Below are 20,264 nucleotides of genomic sequence, written 5' to 3' on the forward strand. Positions count from 1 at the left end.
TCATTACACACATTTAACTCATTTCGGTGGGACCGAATGGTTAGACTCAATGGCACCAATTAGTTCAAAAAGTGAACGTTAGGAATCTCGGTGGGACCGAATCGTTAGGGTTTCTGGCTGCGGCTATGTCATATGAACTCGCTGGCTCCAGGTAGGAAATATCGGTGTGGCCGAGTTGGAGTTTAGGGTTTTGACATATTTGGATGGAGAAAGTGGCCGGGGTTTTTGGAGCAATATCACTAAGCACTTGAGCATGTAGACCATTAAGCATCACCTCATCCCCTTTTAACAGTATTGGCTTTCCTATGGACTCAATGTGATCTTGGATCACTAAAATAGAAATGAAGAGTCTTGAGCTTTTGTCAATCTTTGTCCTTAGCATTTCGAGGGGTCCACATCTCTATCCCATGCCATGCCAATCATTGAACATTCTGAAATATTTATCTTGAATCGATATTAGTTCAATGAGATATATGTTGTTATGAATTACCAAAACCACCTAGGGATTAGTTGCACTTTCAGCTACCCATAAAAAAGCAGGTGCCTAAAAATTCGTTTCGCAACAAATGATTCAAGTTTATATCCATGTCGACCCTCGATATGATGGTTGGAAGCAAATGCGAAGTTCATATTGAAAGATCCTTAACAACAATACCAACTTGCAGATGACCATGTAGAACAAGTACCAATACCAAACTAACTTATAATCTTTTTAGTCCCAACCTTAGTGTTCCTCTGGTATAAAATCTTGCAGGCGACTAGCTTCTGCTCCTTCTCTATCTCCAGGTCCCCGAGGTGGTACTGGTGCATCACCCAGTTGGTCCTCTGCTGGGCGAAGTTCTTGTTGGTGTGCAACACCAGAACCTTTTTGCTACCTGTCTGCTGGCCGTTGACCATCACCGACATGGTATTGCCGGTCTTTTGCCACATTGCGCGCATGCCGCACTCTGACTGTATATTGCGATGCATCCGCGTGCATGCCGCACTTTGACTGTATCTTGCGACGCGTCCGTGTGCCCCTTTTGAACGCCCTCGAGTTGTGCTGGAAGAAATGCTTGCTTAGGCCACTCAATGTGATACCTACTCTTGATAACTCACAAGTATAGGGGATCACAATAGTTGTCGAGGGTAGAGTATTCAACCCAAATTTATAGATTCGACACAAGGGGAGCCAACGAATATTTGCAAGTATTAGCAGTTAAGTTGTCAATTCAACCACACCTAAAGATTAATTATCTGCAGCAAATTGATCAGTAGCATAGTAATATGATAGCTTTGATAGTAGTGGTAGCAGCAATAGTAACGGTAATAGTGATAGTAATAGTTTTGTAGTAGTGACGATAGTAACAACAACAATAGTAACTTAGCAAGATCAATATGTAGGAAAATGCATGCATTGGATCAGCAATTTGTTGGATGATATTCATCATATAACAGTCATAGCCTAGGGCGATGCGACACTAGCTCCAGTTCATAAATATAATGTAGGCATGTATTCCGTAAATAGTCACACGTGCTTATGGAAAGAACTTCCACGACATCTTTTGTCCTATCCTCCCGTGGCAGTGGGGTCCTATTGGAAACTAAGGGATATTAAGGTATCCTATTAAGAGAAAACCGAAACAAAGCAGTAACACACAGTGAATACATGAACTCCTCAAACTACGGTCATCACCGGGAAGTGTCCTGACTATTGTCACTCCAGGGTTGCCGGATCATAACACATAGTAGGTGAGTCTTGCAAGATCGGATCTAGAACATGGATATAATGGTGATAACATAAATGGTTCAGATCTGAAATCATGGCACCCGGACCCAAAGTGACAAGCATTAAGCATGGCAAAGTCATGACAACATCAATCTCAGAACATAGTGGATACTAGGGATCAAGCCTTAACAAAATTAACTCGATTACATGATGAATCTCATCCAACTCCTCACCGACCAGCGAGCCTATGAAGGAATTACTCACTCCCGGCGGAGAGCATCATGGAATTGGCGATGGAGGAGGGTTGGTGATGACGAAGACGGAAGATCCCCCTCTCCGGAGCCCCAAACAGACTCCAGATTTGGCCTCCTGATGAAGAACAGTAGGTGACGGCGGCTCCGTATTGTGAAACGAGATAATTCTTCCTCCTTGATTTTTTCTGGAAAAATGTGATTTTATAGCGTCGATTTCAGAGTCTGCGGGGCCACCAGGTGGGGACAACCCACCTGGGCATGCTTGAAGGAGGGGGGGGGCACCCTGGTGGGTTGTGCTCACCCAGGGGCCCCGCTCTGGTGGTTCCTAGTTCCAGTATTTTTCTTTATTCATATAAAAATTCCTTGCAAAGTTTTGTTCCAATCCGAGAACTTTTATTTCTGCACAAAAACAACACCATGGTAGTTGTGCTGAAAACAACGTTAGTCCGGGTTAGTTTCATTGAAATCATGAAAATTAGAGTCCAAAACAAGAGGAAAAGCATTAGGAAAAGTAGATACGACGAAGACGTATCTACTCCCCAAGCTGAAACCTTTGCTTGTCCTCAAGAAATCCAGTTGATAAATTGAAAGTGAAAAAACAAAAACTTTCCCGAACTCTTTTGCTCTAGTTTGCATAAATAAGCTTAAACAACACCTAGATTTTTAGCCAAGCTTATAACTAACCATGCCGACAATAACTCCTAAAAATTATATTAATTCATATCAATGACATAATCATCTTGCGAGCAACAATAAGATATCTCAAACGACAACACATTGTCAAAACAACCTTCATATAATATGACAATAGTGGTATCTCGCTATCCCTTTCTGAGACTGCAAAACACAAATGCAGAGCACCTCCAAATTTCAAGTGGCGACTAAACATTGTAATTCATGGTAGAAAAGATCCAGTCACGATGCACCCAACATTAGCTACACACAATGCATAAGCATGACAACAGTGCTCTCAGGTTCTGGCGCTTATTTGAGAAGGTGATGACACAACATAAAAGTAAATAGATAGTCCCTTCGCAGAGGGAAGCAGTGATTTGCAGCGGAGCTCATTAAAACATAGGTAAATGAAATTTTGAGAAGTGCTCCCTTCTTGTTTACTTCGCGACCATTAGTCATCAATATCTCCCATGCTAAACACATTAGTGGCGGTTCTCAAGCGATAAAGTAAAGGTTATGACTCTGTAGGAGTTTTTGTATGATTATTTGTAACCTCTTTTATTTTTTGCAGTCCGGGACTGGGAATCCCTATTACCGCCCATTCTCGTGCAATGACGAGTGAATAAACGCTCATCATGAGATTAACTCACTTAGCATGGAAGATACCAACTACCTCCTGTCACTCTATGAACAATCCAGTCACACAAAAAGTATATTTGTTTGAAGTTTTCAGAGGTGGCACATGCAAATTTACTTAGGACGGCAGGGTAGTACCGCATATAGGTAGGTATGGTGGACTCATCTGGAATAACTTGGGTTCAGGGTTTTTGATGCACAAGCAGAATTCCCGCTTAGTACAGGCGAAGGCTAGCAAATAGGTTGAGAAGCGGCCAGCTAGAGAGCAACAACGGTCATGAACATGCATTATGCATAAGCTACATTGGATACTAGCGTGAGTAGGATATGAACACCATGAACATAAATATCATAGAGGCTATGCTGGTTTTGATTCAACTACATGCATGAACATGTGCCAAGTCAATCCACTCGAACATTCAGAGGAGGATACCATACCATCATACTACATCATAATCATTTTAACGCAATGTTGACATCTAAGATAAATCATTATCCAGTCCTAGCTACTTATGCATGGCATGAGAAACTATAATCTCTAATTGTCATTGCAAACATGTTTGATCATAATAGGCTGAATCATGGATTCTAGGTTAAACATATTTTACCGAAAAAGGGTTTCCCCCCGCTTTGTATTCCAAAGAAACCAACACCGAGTACAAAGATAGCTGTGGCGAGAAGCACAACAAGCCAAAAGAAAAAAGAAGAAGAAACAAATGCCAACCATGACAGCTCAGTAAAGCGCGGATGACCCGCCACCACGGCGCCCACCGGATAAAAACCACCACATGCCGAGGCTCCGAACTGCCGCGTACCAAGCAGCACCCCCAAGAAGGGATGATACACCGAGTCCTAGGGTTTCCCCCAGCACGCGGAGGGGGGTGGGGGATGGATACCATAGACACCCTCCAGGAAGGAATGGTGGCACCCGCAGGTGTCACTGCATCGGGGCCAAAACCGGCAGGGATTTCTCCCGCACTCCAAACCCAACATCCCAACTGGACGGAGCCGACCCGCCAAACCGCCACCCACCACCATGCGCCAATGTAGTTGCGCCGCCACCCATGCCGCCTCACTATGAACACCACCACGAGGACAAGAGGACCAGAGAGAAGCACACCACGACGGGAGCAACAACCTCAAAGTCGAGCGGGAGGGAAGCACCTCCAGCACTGTCATGTGGGAGGCTCGTGCCTCCGGCACCGTCGCGGTCGCCGTCCGGACGTGGCAGCGGGGCATGCCGGGCCACCCCTGGCCCAGCCAGGCTAGAAACGGGCCTATTAAGCCTTGTCGGCCATGATGCAGCAGGCATGCATCAGTGTCGCCAGCACCCAGCTGCTCGTCGCGTCTCCCCCGCCTCCCGGAAGCCACGCCAGATGAAAGTGCGTTATATCGACTAGAGGGGGGGTGAATAGGTGATTTTTATGAATTCTTGACTGAGGAATTTGCAGGTGAGGAAATTCCTTAGTGAAGAACTACTAGCAGCGGAATAAGTACTCAAAAGTAAACATAATAGAACACAAGCATAGTCATCATGATGAAATGAAGACATGCACAGAGTACAGAAAGCGTAAACACAAGATAACACATGATGAAGATAAATAGACTGAACAAATTGAACTGAGGAAATTGAGAAAGTCTTCAGTCAAAGTCTTCAAACACAGATACGAACAAGCACTCAACACAGTTATGAGGAAATGAAAGAGTTGAGGAAATAGAACCAGTGACCTTGGTGAAGACAATGATTTGGTAGAATAGTTCCAACTGCTGTCTCAGTTGTACATCTGGTAGGAGCGGCTAGGTATTTAAACTTGAGGACACACAGTCCCGAACACAGTCCTCACCGTATTCGACTTGAGCTAAGGTCACACAGACCTCGCCCAATCATTCGTGGTAAGTCTTCAGGTGACTTCCGAACCTTCACAAACTTGGTCACTCGGTAATCCACAATTCCTCTTGGATGCTCTAGACCTTGACGCCTAACCGTCTGGAAGAAGCACAATCTTCAACGGTAACAAGCGTCGGATCCACACAGGATCAATCTCTTCAGTGATGCTCAATCACTTGGGGTTTGTAGGTGTTTGGGTTTGGGTTTTCCTCACTTGATGATTTTCGCTCAAAGTCCTCGGAGGATGGGATGCTCTCAAATGACAAGTGTCAGTTTTTCTCGGAGCAGCCAACCAGCTAGTGGTTGTAGGGGGCGGCTATTTATAACCTAGGGAGCAGCCCGACATGATAAGACATAAATGCCCTTCAAAGATATGACCGTTAGGTGGGTAGATATTTTGGGACAGCTGGCACATAGCACATCAACGGTCGGAAATTTGAGTATCAAATTCCTCAGGGCTATCATGTTCCTCACTGTGTAGGTAATCCGCACTAGCCAATTCCTAACTCCTCAGTCAGAACAAATTCCTCAGAGACCAGAAGAACTTCGTCTCTGTCACTGAAGAATATGACTGAACTGTATGAGATTTCCAATGGCTTCACTCGAAGGGATTGGTAGGTGTAGGATTTTGAGTTGAGCATCACATGGAAATTTTTCCTTAGTATTTCCTCGACCCCCTTTAACAGTACGGTGTTTCCTATGACTCAAGAAAGAGAAAATGAAACTAAAAAAACAAGAGTCTTCATGCTTCATGTTCCTCAAATGAATACCAAGTCTTCAAGGTCACACCAATTTCTTCACTTTCAGAGTCTTCAGAAAGTCTTTAGAAATGCAAAGTCTTCAGTCGAAGAACTTCATTTTTAGGGGTTGACTTTCTCTGTAATTATCAAACTCCTCATAGACTTAAAGACCCCTGTACACTCAAAAACACATTAGTCCCTTAACCTATAAGTCTTCAATACACCAAAATCACTAAGGGGCACTAGATGCACTGACAATATCCCCCTTTTTGCTGATTGATGACAATATAGGTTAAGTTTTCAACGGGGATAAACATATGAAGTGTAAATACTGATATTGAGGAATTTGATTGCAAGATATGGAAGAACTCCCCCTGAAGATGTGCATAGTGAGGAATTTACATTTGAAGCAATGCACACTTGAAGAGTTGAATCATGGAGATCTTCCCCTATATCTTGTAATTCATACACGCATTTGACATATCATAATGAAGAATTTGGAATGCATGATGAAATATGGTGACTGATGTAATTCAGCATGCGTGCATTAACATATATGAGAAATAAGCATGCAGAAAAACACATCAAAAGTATCAGAGCACCATCGAGTTTAAGTTTACAACTCGATCCAATAAAGTTTCAGAAGAACGAGAGTTGTAACTTAGCAAAAAAACACCCATATAGACAGACCCGCTTGAAGACTAACTCAAAATTCTCCCCCTTTGTCATCGAATGACCAAAAGGATCAAAAATGAGGACTAACGCCCCTGAAGAATATCAAGTTGATGAAGGAGCGCTAGCGTTGTTGGGGTCGTTTGTCGTGGAAGGGCCTGCTACAGTGTCGTCCAAGTCTTCATGCTCGTCGGTGTTGCGCGATGAAGAGTAGGAGCTGGACACCAAAGGAGGAACCTTGACCTTCTTGTATTTCTTCGGTGGAGGTGCAGACCAGTCAAAATCTTCCTTGAGACCCATTTTCTTGAGATCTTCTTCACCATACAGATGTGATAGAATGGCCCAGGTGCGACCGAAGACTTCATTGAGGTAGTAATGGTTTTTCTTCACTGCATTGTGTGTAGCAGTCATGTTGTGAAGAAATGAACCAAACTGACGCCTAACCCATTTATGGTTTCGATCCACCTTCTGGTGAAGACTAAGCAGAAGCTCACGGTCAGTCATCACATGAGGAGCAGTGGCTTGAGGAGTAGACTTGGGGGCATTGGCAGCAGAGTCATGTGTGGCAGAGTCATCATTGGTGGAATAAGATGCAACTTTGCGAAACTGACCATCCAATGGACGAATGCCTTCATCAATGACTGTAGGGGCCTTGCCCTTTTCATCAGTTGAAGTAAAAGCCTTCTTGAGGACTTCAATCGGGGGAAGATAGCCAAGGTGATTCTGAAAATCAGCCTTGTAGTTGAGTGAAGACCTTGTCCTGAGGAATCTCATAATCCAAGGTGCATAAGGTTTCAGCTCAAACGGAGAAAGTGCAACATTTGCCAGAGTCCTCATGAAGAAATCGTGATAGTTGATAGGAATGCTATGTATGATGTTGAATAGCAGATTCTTCATGATGCCAACTATTTCTGCATCAGATGAGTCGTGGCCTTTGATGGGACTCATTGTCCTCGTCAGAATGTGATAGACAGTCCGAGGCACATATAGTAATTCCTTCACGAGGAATTTGGTTCGTGGGGCCTGACCTGGCTTCAAAGGCTTCATCAGAACTTGCATGTAGTGATTTGTAAGCTCAGGTTCACTATAGATGCAACGCGCTGCTTCAAGGGGAGGACCGAGTGGTAAAGCACGAAGAAATTCAGTAGCTGGTGTCGTGTAGTGAGTGTTTTCAGACATCCAATCCAGCACCCATGAATTCACATCTTTAGAATCTCCTGTGATGTGCAGCGTCGCATAAAATTGAAGAATGAGTTCTTCATTCCAATCACAGATGTCAGTGCAGAAATTTAACAGTCCAGCATCGTGAAGAACACTGAGGACTGGCATGAAGCACGACAAAGATTCGATATCCACGTGAGGAATGTGCCCATGGAAGAAGATTTTGTCTTTGTTGAACAGCACTGAGGAATAGAAATTATCCTGGCTGGCAGTCCAGAAACGCCTTTTCCTAATGCGAGCAGAGTCATAGGGGTTGTAGTCTGTGAAGAATATGTGCTCGCCGAAGAAATCATTAGCCTTGAATTTTTGCTTCCTGGAGAATGGATCCTTTGGCTTGGGTAGAGGAGTGTCAGTGAGTTGCATCACAACCTTAGGAATCGCAATCTTAGGTTCTTCAGGCTGAGGAATTTCTGTTTCCTCTTCAGTGGTAGTCTGCATCTTCAGATGTTCAACAACAGTAGTTTCTTCAGCACTAGTGGCTGGAATTTCTTCACGTACAGACGAAGTGGGGTGAGTTTCTTCAGAGCCCATTTGAACAGTTGGTGCAGGGGACTGAGGTATTTGCTGTAAAAGTGTGAACAATGGAGAGTTTGGATGCTGACTTTCCCAAAATTCATCACTTAGCACAGGTGTGGTACAACCAATGTCCACATCTTCATCTTCCATTTCTTTAATACCAGCCTCTTCAGCAGTAAACTGAGGCATAGGCGAGGAGATAACTGGTGTTGAAGGGATTGTATCCACTTCAATTTCTTCATCCATCTGCTCTGACGAAGCAACATAGGGATTCTCTTCATCGGATTCACTTGGAATCACATATTCTTCATCAAAAGTAACAAGGTCCTTTGATGGCATGGTTGAGATAGGAACATCATCAATGGGGTTTGCAAATGAGCTAGTCAATGGCTTCATCGTCTTCTGAGTTGAAGAATCTGATGCAGTTGATGCCTTCCTTTTCTTCACAGCTGCACGCTCTGCAGCCTTGGTCTTCTTCACATCTGATGCAGATGGAAGGATCAGACTTGGTGTAGGCGCATGAGGAGTAGAGGAATCTGGTTGATTTTCTTCAGGCACAACTGATGCAGTTGCCCTGACTTTTTCATTTTCTTCAAGCGCACCAATAGTGGATGCCCTGGCAATTTCTTCAGTTGCTGGAATGCAGTCATCAGCCCTGGAACTCACATTTTCTTCAGCAGCCTGAAAGTCATCAACGGTGCTGGCATGTTCTTCAGTTGGCTGAGCAGGTGCTTCAGCCTGAGGAATTTCCTGTTGTGATGGAGCTGCAACATTTGAGGTGAACTTCTCAGTCAGTTTAACAAACCTGACCTTGGCTCCTTGCCAATCAGCATAGTAGGCTTTGAAGTCATCGCTGAGGGTTTTGATTTCAGACTAGATTTTTACAAGTTCATCACTTGTCATAGTGACAACGTTGTTCTTTAGAAATTTCTCCTTCTTATATTGTGCTTTCTTGATTTGCCTGGCCTTCTCATATTTCCATTTTTCTTCTGGGATGAAATGGGTCAACATGTGACTTTGGCCAGGAGTCAACTTGAAATCAGGCATAGGAGTGTTTGGGTCCCTGTGCCAGAGATCAATATAGTCGAGGATCAACCTTGGATCCAAAAGCAGTGGCACATTTGTGCCTTTGGCTCTAGCGGCCCTGACTTGCCTATCTCTGATGATCTCAGCAAGTTCTTCATCATCAGCTTCGTCTTCTTCAGACGACACTTGGAAGGCGACCTGCTTCTTCTGAGGACTAGGGTGAGGACCTCGTCCAGTAGTGGCCTTTGTCTTCAGCAGAGAGGGTCCCGTTGAAGAATTGGGTGCAGCTGAGGAACTAGCTGAAGCTCCTGAGGCAATAGAGATGTCTGTAGTCCTTTGGCACGTGGCAAGATGCACAGGTGCAGAGGACTTTGTCGGAGCAGCTGAGGACTTTGGAGGAGCTGAGGATTTTGGAGGAGCAGGAGCAGCATGAGGCATTGGCCTTGAGGGCTTTGAAGATTTTGGCCGTGAGGGCATTGCTGAGGAACTTGGCCTTGAGGGCACTGAAGGTGAAGCACTTGGCTTACGTGCAGGCTTCTTTGCCATAGATTTCTTCGGCTTGACAGAGGCCTCAGTGGCAGCAACAGATTCTTCATTGAATTTCCTCACTGCTTCTTTTGCTTGTTTGGCCAACTTGGCCTGGCGCTTGGCCCATTCTTCAAGAAAGTCCTCACTGCGCTTGACGCTGGTGGGATCAGCTTCTTGGCCAGGTGCCGATGGAGGTCTTGAGCATGGAGGGGTAACAGCGAATTTCTTCATGTATTTGGGAGTAACATGTCTGTACTCCCTCCACTCTCTAGCCCATCTCCTCTCTATCTTCTGAATGCGCACCTTGCTTTGATTTTTATCTTCCTCAGGAGGTGTGCAGTACCCAGCATAGATGTCATCAGGGATTTCAAACGCTGTGTTGACCTCTGGCTTCTTTCCTCCTTTCTGTGGCTTCTTACCGTCAGCCATTTTCTTCAGTTAAGGAATTTGAACAATCAAATTCTCTGAAGAAGTATGCAATTTTTCTTCGAGGAACGCTTCAAATGAGTTAAGTTGATGAGAACCTAGTGATTCAGCAGCGGACATGAGTACCTATGAACAGAGTATAATTGCGAGGAATTTGGAGAGGTCATATGCGTTCTCAGAAGGTTTTTATAAAGAACAAGTTTGAGGAATTTGACCAGATGAGTCTTGAAGAATTTCACTAAGCGTTCTTTGTCTTAGGTTCCAGAGATGTATAGATCGAAAATCCACACATTTGAGGAATCTTGAAGAAAAACATAGCTTAGAGAAATGAATCAAGAACAGATGACATTAGAGGTTTTTAGTGTGTGAAGATTTGAAGAAAAACACCTTTGAAGATTTTGTAGATAATCATTTGAATCACAGAGGGAAATAAAAGTATCTTTTAATTACCCTAAACGAAGAACATGACAAACTGTGGGGTGGAGAAGTGAAGTTCATCTGTGCAGATCTTCCACGCCCTAACTCGGCGGAGGAAGACGGCTACGACGGCGGCGGAGTGAAGATTTCCGCGGCCGGCGCGAGTACGACGGCAACGAGGTCGAGGCAGTGAAGCTCTTCCTCACCAGGGACGACGAAGTAGCGGCAGAGCTAGGGTTTGAGAAGCTCGAGCTGGAGAAGGAGGTCGAGCGGAGTAAAGGAAGTGAGGAAGGGGAGAGGGGGTATTTATAGCCACGGTGAAAAACTATTCGCCCAAAGAATTTGGATGAACGTGCCCCTAACCCTTCTCATTCGCATGACATGTGTCACCCACGTACTGAGAAGTGGAGATCATGTGCGATCGTGGGTGAATAGATAAGTATATCGTGGGATGCGGAACGGTTTGAGCGGCAAAGACGAAAATTTAGATAAGATAGGTTTTAAAGTTCCGTTTGCAATTTCTTCAGCTGACAAGGACACAGTGAAGATTTTGAACGAGTTTCAAATAGAACGCACATTAAGAATTTGTGAATAGATTGGGTTGAGTATAGCATAGAGGGGGAAGGGTCCGATCACATTCACTTAGCAGAAAAAAACAACTTGAAGTAATAGCCATAAGTGAATGCTGTTGAGGACATAAACTCATATATATATATATAGCCAATGAAGAAAAATGACGGAAACAGTGAAGACAATGCAAAGTTGAAGAATTTGAACAACTAAGGAATTTCAACTTTTGGTGGTGGCATGACCCACCGTATAAGAATGATGATTTCAGACACCGCGTACAATTGTCGTAGGGTTCTGAGAATCAAATTATTCATTAATTTCTTCACGCTTAGAGTGTTATTCTTCATTGATTGAAGAAAAACGTTTCTTCATGTGTTGCACATCTAAGTCATCAACTTTGCATAAGTGTTAGGATGAGTGTCCTTTTCAAAGAACATTCAAAGATTCTAAGATATTTAGCTCACACCGCAAATTGCTAAATCTCTTCTCATCCAAGGGCTTTGTGAAGATATCGGCTAGCTGTTCTTCAGTCTTCACATACTCAATAGAAATGTCGCCCTTCAACACATGATCATGAAGAAAATGATGACGAATCTGAATGTGCTTTGTCTTCGAGTGCTGAACTGGGTTGTGAGCAATCTTGATGGCACTCTCATTATCACAGAAGAGAGGCACACTCTTCATGTTGACGCCGTAGTCCTTGAGAGTTTGCTTCATCCATAGCAATTGAGCACATCAAGAACCAGCGGCAATGTACTCAGCTTCAACAGTAGATAGTGATACGCAGTTCTGTTTCTTCGAGGACCAACAGACCAAAGATCATCTGAGGAAATGACATGTACTAGATGTTGACTTGCGGTCCACATGATCACCAGGGTAGTCAGAGTCAGAATATCCAATGAGGTAAAAAGTTGAGCCCTTGGGGTACCATAATCCAAGTGTTGGTGTGTGAGCTAGATATCGAAGAATATGCTTCATAGCCTTATGGTGTGATTCCTTTGGTGTAGCTTGAAATCGGGTACACATGCAAACACTAAGCATAATATCTGGCCTAGATGCACATAAGTACAATAAAGAACCAATCATGGAGCGGTATACCTTATGATCGAAGTTTATACCATTTTCATCAGTGCACAGATGACCATTTGTGGGCATAGGAATTTTGACGCCTTTGCAATCTTGCATGCTGAATTTCCTCAGTACATCCTTGAGGTATTTCTCCTGAGATATGAATATGCCATTGCGTTGTTGATGAATTTGAAGACCTAATAAGAATTTCAACTCTCCCATCATAGACATTTGATATTATTCACTCATCATATAGGCAAATTCATTACTATAACGTTGGTCAGTACAGCCAAAGATAATATCATCAACATATATTTGGCACACAAACAATTCACCATCATAAGATTTAGTGAAAAGAGTAGGGTCGAGTGAACCGTGTTTGAAGCCTTTCTTCATAAGGAATTCCTTCAAAGTATCATACCACGCCCGTGGGGCCTGCTTGAGGCCATAGAGGGCCTTATTAAGTCTGAAGACTTTGTCAGGATTCTTTCGAACTTCAAAACCTGGGGGTTGAGCAACATATACTTCTTCCTCAAGCTTACCATTGAGGAATGCACTTTTCACATCCATTTGATATAGAGTGATATCATGATGGTTAGCATAAGCAAGTAATATGCGAATAGCCTCAAGTCTAGCAACAGGTGCAAAAGTTTCATAGAAATCAATTCCTTCAACCTGTGTGTAGCCTTGAGCTACAAGCCGTGCCTTATTCCTTACCACAAAGCCATTTTTGTCTTGCTTGTTGCGATAGATCCATTTTGTGCCAATGATATTGTGCTTGCGAGGATCTGGACGTTTGACCAGTTCCCAAACGTCGTTGAGCTCGAACTGATGTAATTCTTCTTGCATGGCCCAAATCCACTCAGGCTCCAGAAATGCTTCATCTACCTTAGTGGGCTCTGTGATAGAGACAAAAGCATAGTGCCCACAAAAGTTAGATAAATGTGAAGCTTTTGAGCGTGTGAGAGGATCTGGCGCTTTAATGTCATTGATGATCTTTTCAACTTGTACTTCTTTTGCAATGCGAGGATGAGCTGGTTGTCGTTGAGGAATTTGATCAGCATTTTCTTCAGCACCATTTTCTTCAGTATTTTCTTCAGGTGCATTAGCTCGACGTTCTTCATGTTCTGGAATGAATTCTTTAGCAAATTCTTCAGTAATAATGACATCCTCAGTAGCCTTGAACTTGAGAGTTTCCTCAGGTGCTTGTTCATCTATCACAGTAGGTAGGTGCTCTCTTTGTGAGCCATTAGTTTCATCGAACCGCACATCTACAGTTTCAACAACCTTGTGAAGAACGTTGTTGAAGACTCTGTAGGTGTGCGAGTCCTTTCCGTAACCAAGCATAAAACCTTCATGTGCTTTCGATGCAAATTTTGAGTTGTGATGAGGATCTCTAATCCAACATTTAGCACCGAAGACTTTGAAATAACTTACATTGGGTTTCTTGTCAGTGAGGAGTTCATAGGCAGTCTTCTTGAGGAATTTGTGAAGATATACTCTGTTGATGATGTGGCACACAGTATCAATTGCATCAATCTAGAAACGACAAGGTGTCTTGTATTCATCAAGCATAGTGCGAGCCATCTCAACAAGAGTTCTGTTCTTGCGCTCCACGACGCCATTCTGCTGAGGAGTATAAGGAGCAGATAACTCATGAGTAATACCAAGCTCATCAAGATAGTCATCAAGACTAGAATTCTTGAACTCAGTTCCATTATCACTTCTAATGTGCTTGAGCTTTACACCAAAGTTGGTTGAAGCCCTCGAGGAAAATCGTTTGAAGACTTCCTGCACTTCATGTTTGTAAGTAACAATGTGTACCCATGTGTATCGAGAGTAATCATCAACAATAAAAAAGCCATATAGAGATGCATCATTTGTAACAACAGAATAATGATTAGGGCCAAAAAGATCCATATGAAGCAATTCAAATGGTCGATTGGTAGTCATGATTGTCTTCTCTGGATGCTTGGCCTTGGTCATCTTTCCAGCTTCACAGGCTCCGCATAAGTGATCCTTGAGGAATTTGACATTCTCGATGCCAATGACATGCTTCTTCTTCGCAAGCGTGTGCAAATTCCTCATGCCTGCATGACCAAGTCGTCGATGCCAGAGCCAGCCTTCTAAAGCTTTTGCAAGTAGGCACACGGCTGGTTGTGGTCCTATAGAGAAATCAACAATATACAGGTCTCCTCTCCTAAAGCCTTCGAAGACTTTGGAATTGTCAGCTTCCATAACCACAACACAACGGTACTTGCCAAACAAAACAACCATATCAAGATCGCAAAGCATCGAGACAGACATGAGGTTGTATCCTAAGGACTCAACAAGCATGATTTTGTCCATGTGTCGATCCTTTGTGATCGCAACCTTACCTAGACCCAATACCTGACTTTTGCCTTTATCAGCAAAGATGATATGCTTCAGATGCGACGGAGATAATGGAGCATCCATCAATAGATTCTTATCACTAGTCATGTGATTTGTACATCCACTATCGAGGACCCACTCAGTGGCTTTGGGTTGATCATCCTGCAGATGAATTAGTGCAGCTTACGAACTCATATACTTCATCAGTGAAGAATATGACATCAAATCATCAGATCAATTTCTTCAAGCAATAGAACAGATAAAGCAATATGAGGACGTGAGAAATGAAAGTTCATTTCTTCATGGTTAGCCTGCGTCCTATCAGGAACATTCAGGTCTCCAGCAAATTCTTCAGACGATTACATACGTCTGGAGACCTGACCCTGCAGAAGAGATTAGTTCTTTTTCTTCACCACCCACATCTGAAGGGTGGCAAAGAGTTCATCACTCTGCAAGCTCCATATGAGAAAGGTGGCATAGAAGCCAGTCCAATTCATTTCACATAAGATGGGTTAGGATAAGCATATGAATAAGCAGAGAAATTTTTTGAGGACTTATGAACATAATAATTAGAAGAATAATGCTCATATTCATAGCCCTTAGCTTTTCCCTGCGAAACAGAGTTGTTAGCACGATGATATTCATGTGAGGACTTTGTTCCTTTTGATAAATTTGGTCCATATGAAGAATTTGATCTGGGGTTCCTATTCTTCACAGGTGGTGTCCTGAGGACATTCACCTGAAGACTTTCAAGGCACCTTTTGGGAACCCAGATTTCCTTCATAGGGGAACCGTTCCTGCAGTTAGTGCCAACATATCTAGCAAATACTTCACCATTCTGATTTTTTAACAGTTTATAGTTGGAGTCAAATGACTCATCATCAAAACGAGGAGATTCACATGCAAATCCAGATATGTTAGATGTTTCAACTAGAGGTCCCTTTGTAGCAACCCATGAGGTTTTGGGGTACTGCTCAGGCTTCCAATAGGTACCATCAGCATTGAGTTTTCTCTCAAAGGCAATACCCTCTTTCCTAGGGTTCCTATCGATGATCTGCTTTTTAAGCACATCACAAAGAGTCTGATGACCTTTGAGGCTTTTGTACATGCCTGTTACGTACAATTCCTTCAGCCCTACATCGTCAGTGATACTAGCAGTGTCCTCAGATGAGGAATTAGTGATAGCAGAGGCAGGTGAAGAATTTGTAGCATTAGAAGCATTTGAACATTCAGGTGAAGAATTAGCAGATTCACGTTCAATACATTTCAAACAAGGAGGAACAAATTCTTCCTAAGCAACGCTGATCTATTGAGCAAGTAATGAATCACACTCCTTCTGAAGATCTTCATAACTCACTCTTAGCTTTTCAAGATCTTGCTTTTTTTGAAGAAATTCATAAGAAAGCTTCTCATGATCAGATAAGAGAGTGTTATGATGATCTTGAAGGTTGTCAAACCTACTCTGAAGTCTCTGAAGATTTTCAGTCAAGGCTTTAGTGCGATCCATTTCTTCACCCAACATATCATCACTTTTGACTAGCATGTTTTGAACCTTTTCAAAATCCCTTTGTTGTTTTACAGCAATCTTAGCAAGATTAGAATAGCTGGGCTTGAGGTTTTCATCATATTCATTCTCACTTGATTCAGAGGAGGTATATTTGAGTACCTTGGCACCCTTTGCCATGAAGCAATAGGTGGGAGCGTAGTCATCATTGCCTTCATCAGCCTTGTTGGTGAGGTCATTTTCTTCAGTGTTGAAGATAGACTTACTGACGAATGCAGTAGCGGGGGCTAGGCTCGCCACATCGGATTCAGACTCCTCAGATGCCTCCTCTTCCTCATTTTCTTCAGATTCAGCCTCAGAGTCCATTTCCTTGCCAATGAATGCCCGAGCCTTCTTGGAGCTTCTCTTCTTGTGAGATTAAGACTTTGAGGATTTTGATGATGAAGATTTTGAGGATTTCTTCTTTTTCTTCACATCATCAGAACTGTAATCCTTGTATTTCTTCTTCTTTAATTCCTTTTCCCACTGAGGACAATCTTGAATGTAATGCCCAGGTTTCTTGCATTTGTGACAAAGCCTCTTCTTGTAGTCACTGGATGAGGAATCATTGCTCATTGAGGGTCTTCCAAAGCGACCACGTCTTGAGAACTTCTGGAATTTCTTCACGAGCAGTGCTAGCTCATGGCTTAGTTCTTCAGGATCACCAAGGCTGCTACCAGAGTCTTCATCTTCGGACTTAGATACTGCCTTGGCCTTCAGTGCACGTGATCTACCATAGCTCGAACCATAGAGATCTCTCTTTTCAGCAAGCTGGAACTCATGATATTTAGCCTCTCGAGAATATCAGCGGGATCAAGTGACTTGTAATCAGCATGTTCTTTTATCATCAATGCCAGAGTATCAAATGAGGAATCAAGCGATCTCAGCAATTTCTTCACAACCTCATGGTCGGTGATGTCAGTGGCACCAAGTGCTTGAAGCTCATTTGAGATGTCAGTGAGGCGATCGAAGGTTTGTTGAACATTTTCATTGTCGAGTCTTTTGAAGCGGTTGAAGAGATTGCGAAGAACATCAACTCGAGAGTCACGCTGTGTTGATACTCCTTCATTGACTTTGGACAGCCTATCCTAGATAAGCATAGCAGTTGCCAAAGCACTCACTCTTCCATACTGTCCTTTGCTCAGATGGCCACATATGATATTCTTCGCTTGAGAGTCGAGTTGCTTAAATCTCTTCACATCAGCAGCATTCAGAGAAGGTGTGACTGAGGGAACACCATTTTCCACAACATACAAGAGATCGTTATCAATTGCCTCAAGATGCATTCGCATCTTATTCTTCTAGTAGCGGTAGTCCGTTCCATCGAAGGTAGGACACCTAGCAGAGACCTTGATCATACCTGCGGCCGACATAACTAAACTCCAGGCGGTTAAACCAAAATCACACAGAACAAGGGAGTACCTTGCTCTGATACCAATTGAAAGTGCGTTATATCAACTAGAGGGGGGGTGAATAGGTGACTTTTATGAATTCTTCACTGACGAATTTGCAGGTGAGGAAATTCCTTAGCGAAGAACTACTAGCAGTGGAATAAGTACTCAAAAGTAAACATAACAGAACACAAGCATAGTCATCATGATGAAATGAAGACATGCATAGAGTACAGAAAGCGTAAACACAGGATGAAGACAAACAAACTGAAGAAATTGAACTGAGGAAATTGAGGAAGTCTTTAGTCAAAGTCTTCAAACACAGATACGAACAAGCACTCAGCACAGTTATGAGGAAATGAAAGAGTTGAGGAAATAGAACCAATGAGCTTGGTGAAGACAATAATTTGGTAGACCAGTTCCAACTGTTGTCTCAGTTGTACATCTGGTTGGAGCGGCTAGGTATTTAGAACTGAGGACACACAGTCCCGGACACACAGTCCTCAGCGTATTCTCCTTGAGCTAAGGTCACACAGACCCCGCCCAATCACTCGTGGTAAGTCTTCAGGTGACTTCCAGACCTTCACAAACTTGGTCACTCGGCGATCCACAATTCCTCTTGGATGCTCTAGAGCTTGACGCCTAACTGTCTGGAAGAAGCACAGTCTTCAAAGGTAACAAGCGTCGGATCCACGCAGGATCAATCTCTTCAATGATGCTCAATCGTTTGGGGTTTGTAGGTGTTTGGGTTTGGATTTTCCTCACTTGATGATTTTCGCTCAAAGTCCTCGCAGGATGGGATGCTCTCAAATGACAAGCGTCAGTTTTTCTCGGAGCAGCCAACCAGCTAGTGGTTGTAGGGGGCGGCTATTTATAACCTAGGGAGAAGCCCGACATGATAAGACATAAATGCCCTTCAAAGATATGACCGTTAGGTGGGTAGATATTTTGGGACAGCTGGCGCATAGCACAACAACGGTCGGAAATTTGAGTATCAAATTCCTCACGGCTATCATGTTCCTCACTGTGTAGGTAATCCGCACTGGCGAATTCCTAACTCCTCAGTCAGAACAAATTCCTCAGAGACCAGAAGAACTTCGTCTCTGTCACTGAAGAATATGACCGAACTGTATGAGATTTCCAATGGCTTCACTCGAAGGGATTGGTAGGTGTAGGATTTTGAGTTGAGCATCACATGGAAATTTTTCCTTAGTATTTCCTCGACCCGCTTTAATAGTATAGTGTTTCCTATGACTCAAGAAAGAGAAAATTAAACTACAAAAACAAAAGTCTTCACGCTTCATGTTCCTCAAATGAATACCAAGTGTTCAAGGTCACACCAATTTCTTCAGTTTCAGAGTCTTCAGAAATTCAAAGTCTTTAGTGGAAGAACTTCATTTTTAGGGGTCAACTTTCTCTATAAATATCAAACTCCTCATAGACTTATAGACCTGTGTACACTCAAAAAGACATTAGTCCCTTAACCTATAAGTGTTCAATACACCAAAATCACTAAGGGGCACTAGATGCACTTACACCAGAGAACATCCCTGCCGCTGGCCCACCCAGGCCCAGATGGGGCCCGAAGGGCCCAGATCTGGGCCGAGCGGGTGACGCCAGATCACGCCACCGTGCCACCCCCCGCCAACGGCGGTGCCGCCGCCCAGCCGCTCGCCTGCGTCGCGCCACTAAACCCTAAACCCCCCGGTGCAGCTCCGCTCGCGCTGAAGAGCGACTAGGAGGGGAAGGGCAGGGAGGCCGCCGCCACCAGCAGCCCCGGGGCCAAGCCTACCGCCGGCGGTGGGAAGGAAGGAGGGAGGGAGGGCCTGGAGGGAGGAGGGAGGTCGCGCGGCCAGTCGCCCACGGGGGGGGGGGGGGCCGGGGGGGGGGGGGGGGGGGACACTGTCGTGAGAGGGATTAGTCCTCGGTTTCCCTCGTTAAACATATTTGCAAAAACAGAACAAGCCGAGGTCATACCCATTTGTCTCTACCACTGCCAGTTCATCAAATATTGTCATTATTGCCTTTTAGTTGCATGACCGAACGATATAAAAATAATAATAGTGCAATAATGCCGTGGACTAAGATGGAATCTGCAAATATTTTATTCAAAAGGAGAAGACAAGGTAATATGGGCTCTCTGTTAGATCAACAATAATGCATATGAGAGCCACTCAACATTTTCATCGTGGTCTTCTCCTCAGTATGACTGAAAAGAAAGAAAAAGAAATTCAGAGAAACACACTAAAATATTTTTGGAGTTTTTGTTTTTTCTTAAACAAGCAAATGAAAGGGAAAAGCAAAAACAAGAATAACTATTTACACGGGAAAGCTTCCAAAAAGTAAAAGAAGAATAAGGAAATCTTTTTGGGTTTTCTTTTTAGATACTACAGCTAGCTACGCTAGAAAGAAAAATAAAAAAGAAGCAGGAAATATTTTTATATTTTCTCAAAGATTTTCAAACACATGAGAAGAAAGTGAGAAAGTAAATTTAGCATGGATAATACAATGAAAGAGTGTGGACATGAATGTAATGTCGGTGGAAATACGTACTCCCCCAAGCTTAGGCTTTTGGCCTAACTTGGTAATGACCACTCGAAGAAGCCATGAGG

The 20,264-nt window shown here is 43.5% G+C and overlaps 1 protein-coding gene across 1 annotated transcript in view; it reads right to left on the minus strand.

The window, feature by feature from the left end:
* Positions 1 to 696: 696 nt before the first annotated feature.
* LOC125518836 (NAC domain-containing protein 75-like) overlaps positions 697 to 20,264 on the minus strand; it is a 52,658-nt gene continuing 33,090 nt past the window's right edge. Inside the window, exons 3-4 of the mRNA XM_048683709.1 lie at positions 960 to 1,080; positions 697 to 928 (exon numbers count right to left, since the gene is read on the minus strand). Coding sequence (XP_048539666.1) covers positions 697 to 928; positions 960 to 1,080 — 353 coding nt within the window. The remainder of the gene's footprint in view (positions 929 to 959; positions 1,081 to 20,264) is intronic.

Source organism: Triticum urartu, chromosome 7, assembly GCF_003073215.2.
Source record: "Triticum urartu cultivar G1812 chromosome 7, Tu2.1, whole genome shotgun sequence".
Lineage (NCBI taxonomy): Eukaryota > Viridiplantae > Streptophyta > Magnoliopsida > Poales > Poaceae > Triticum > Triticum urartu.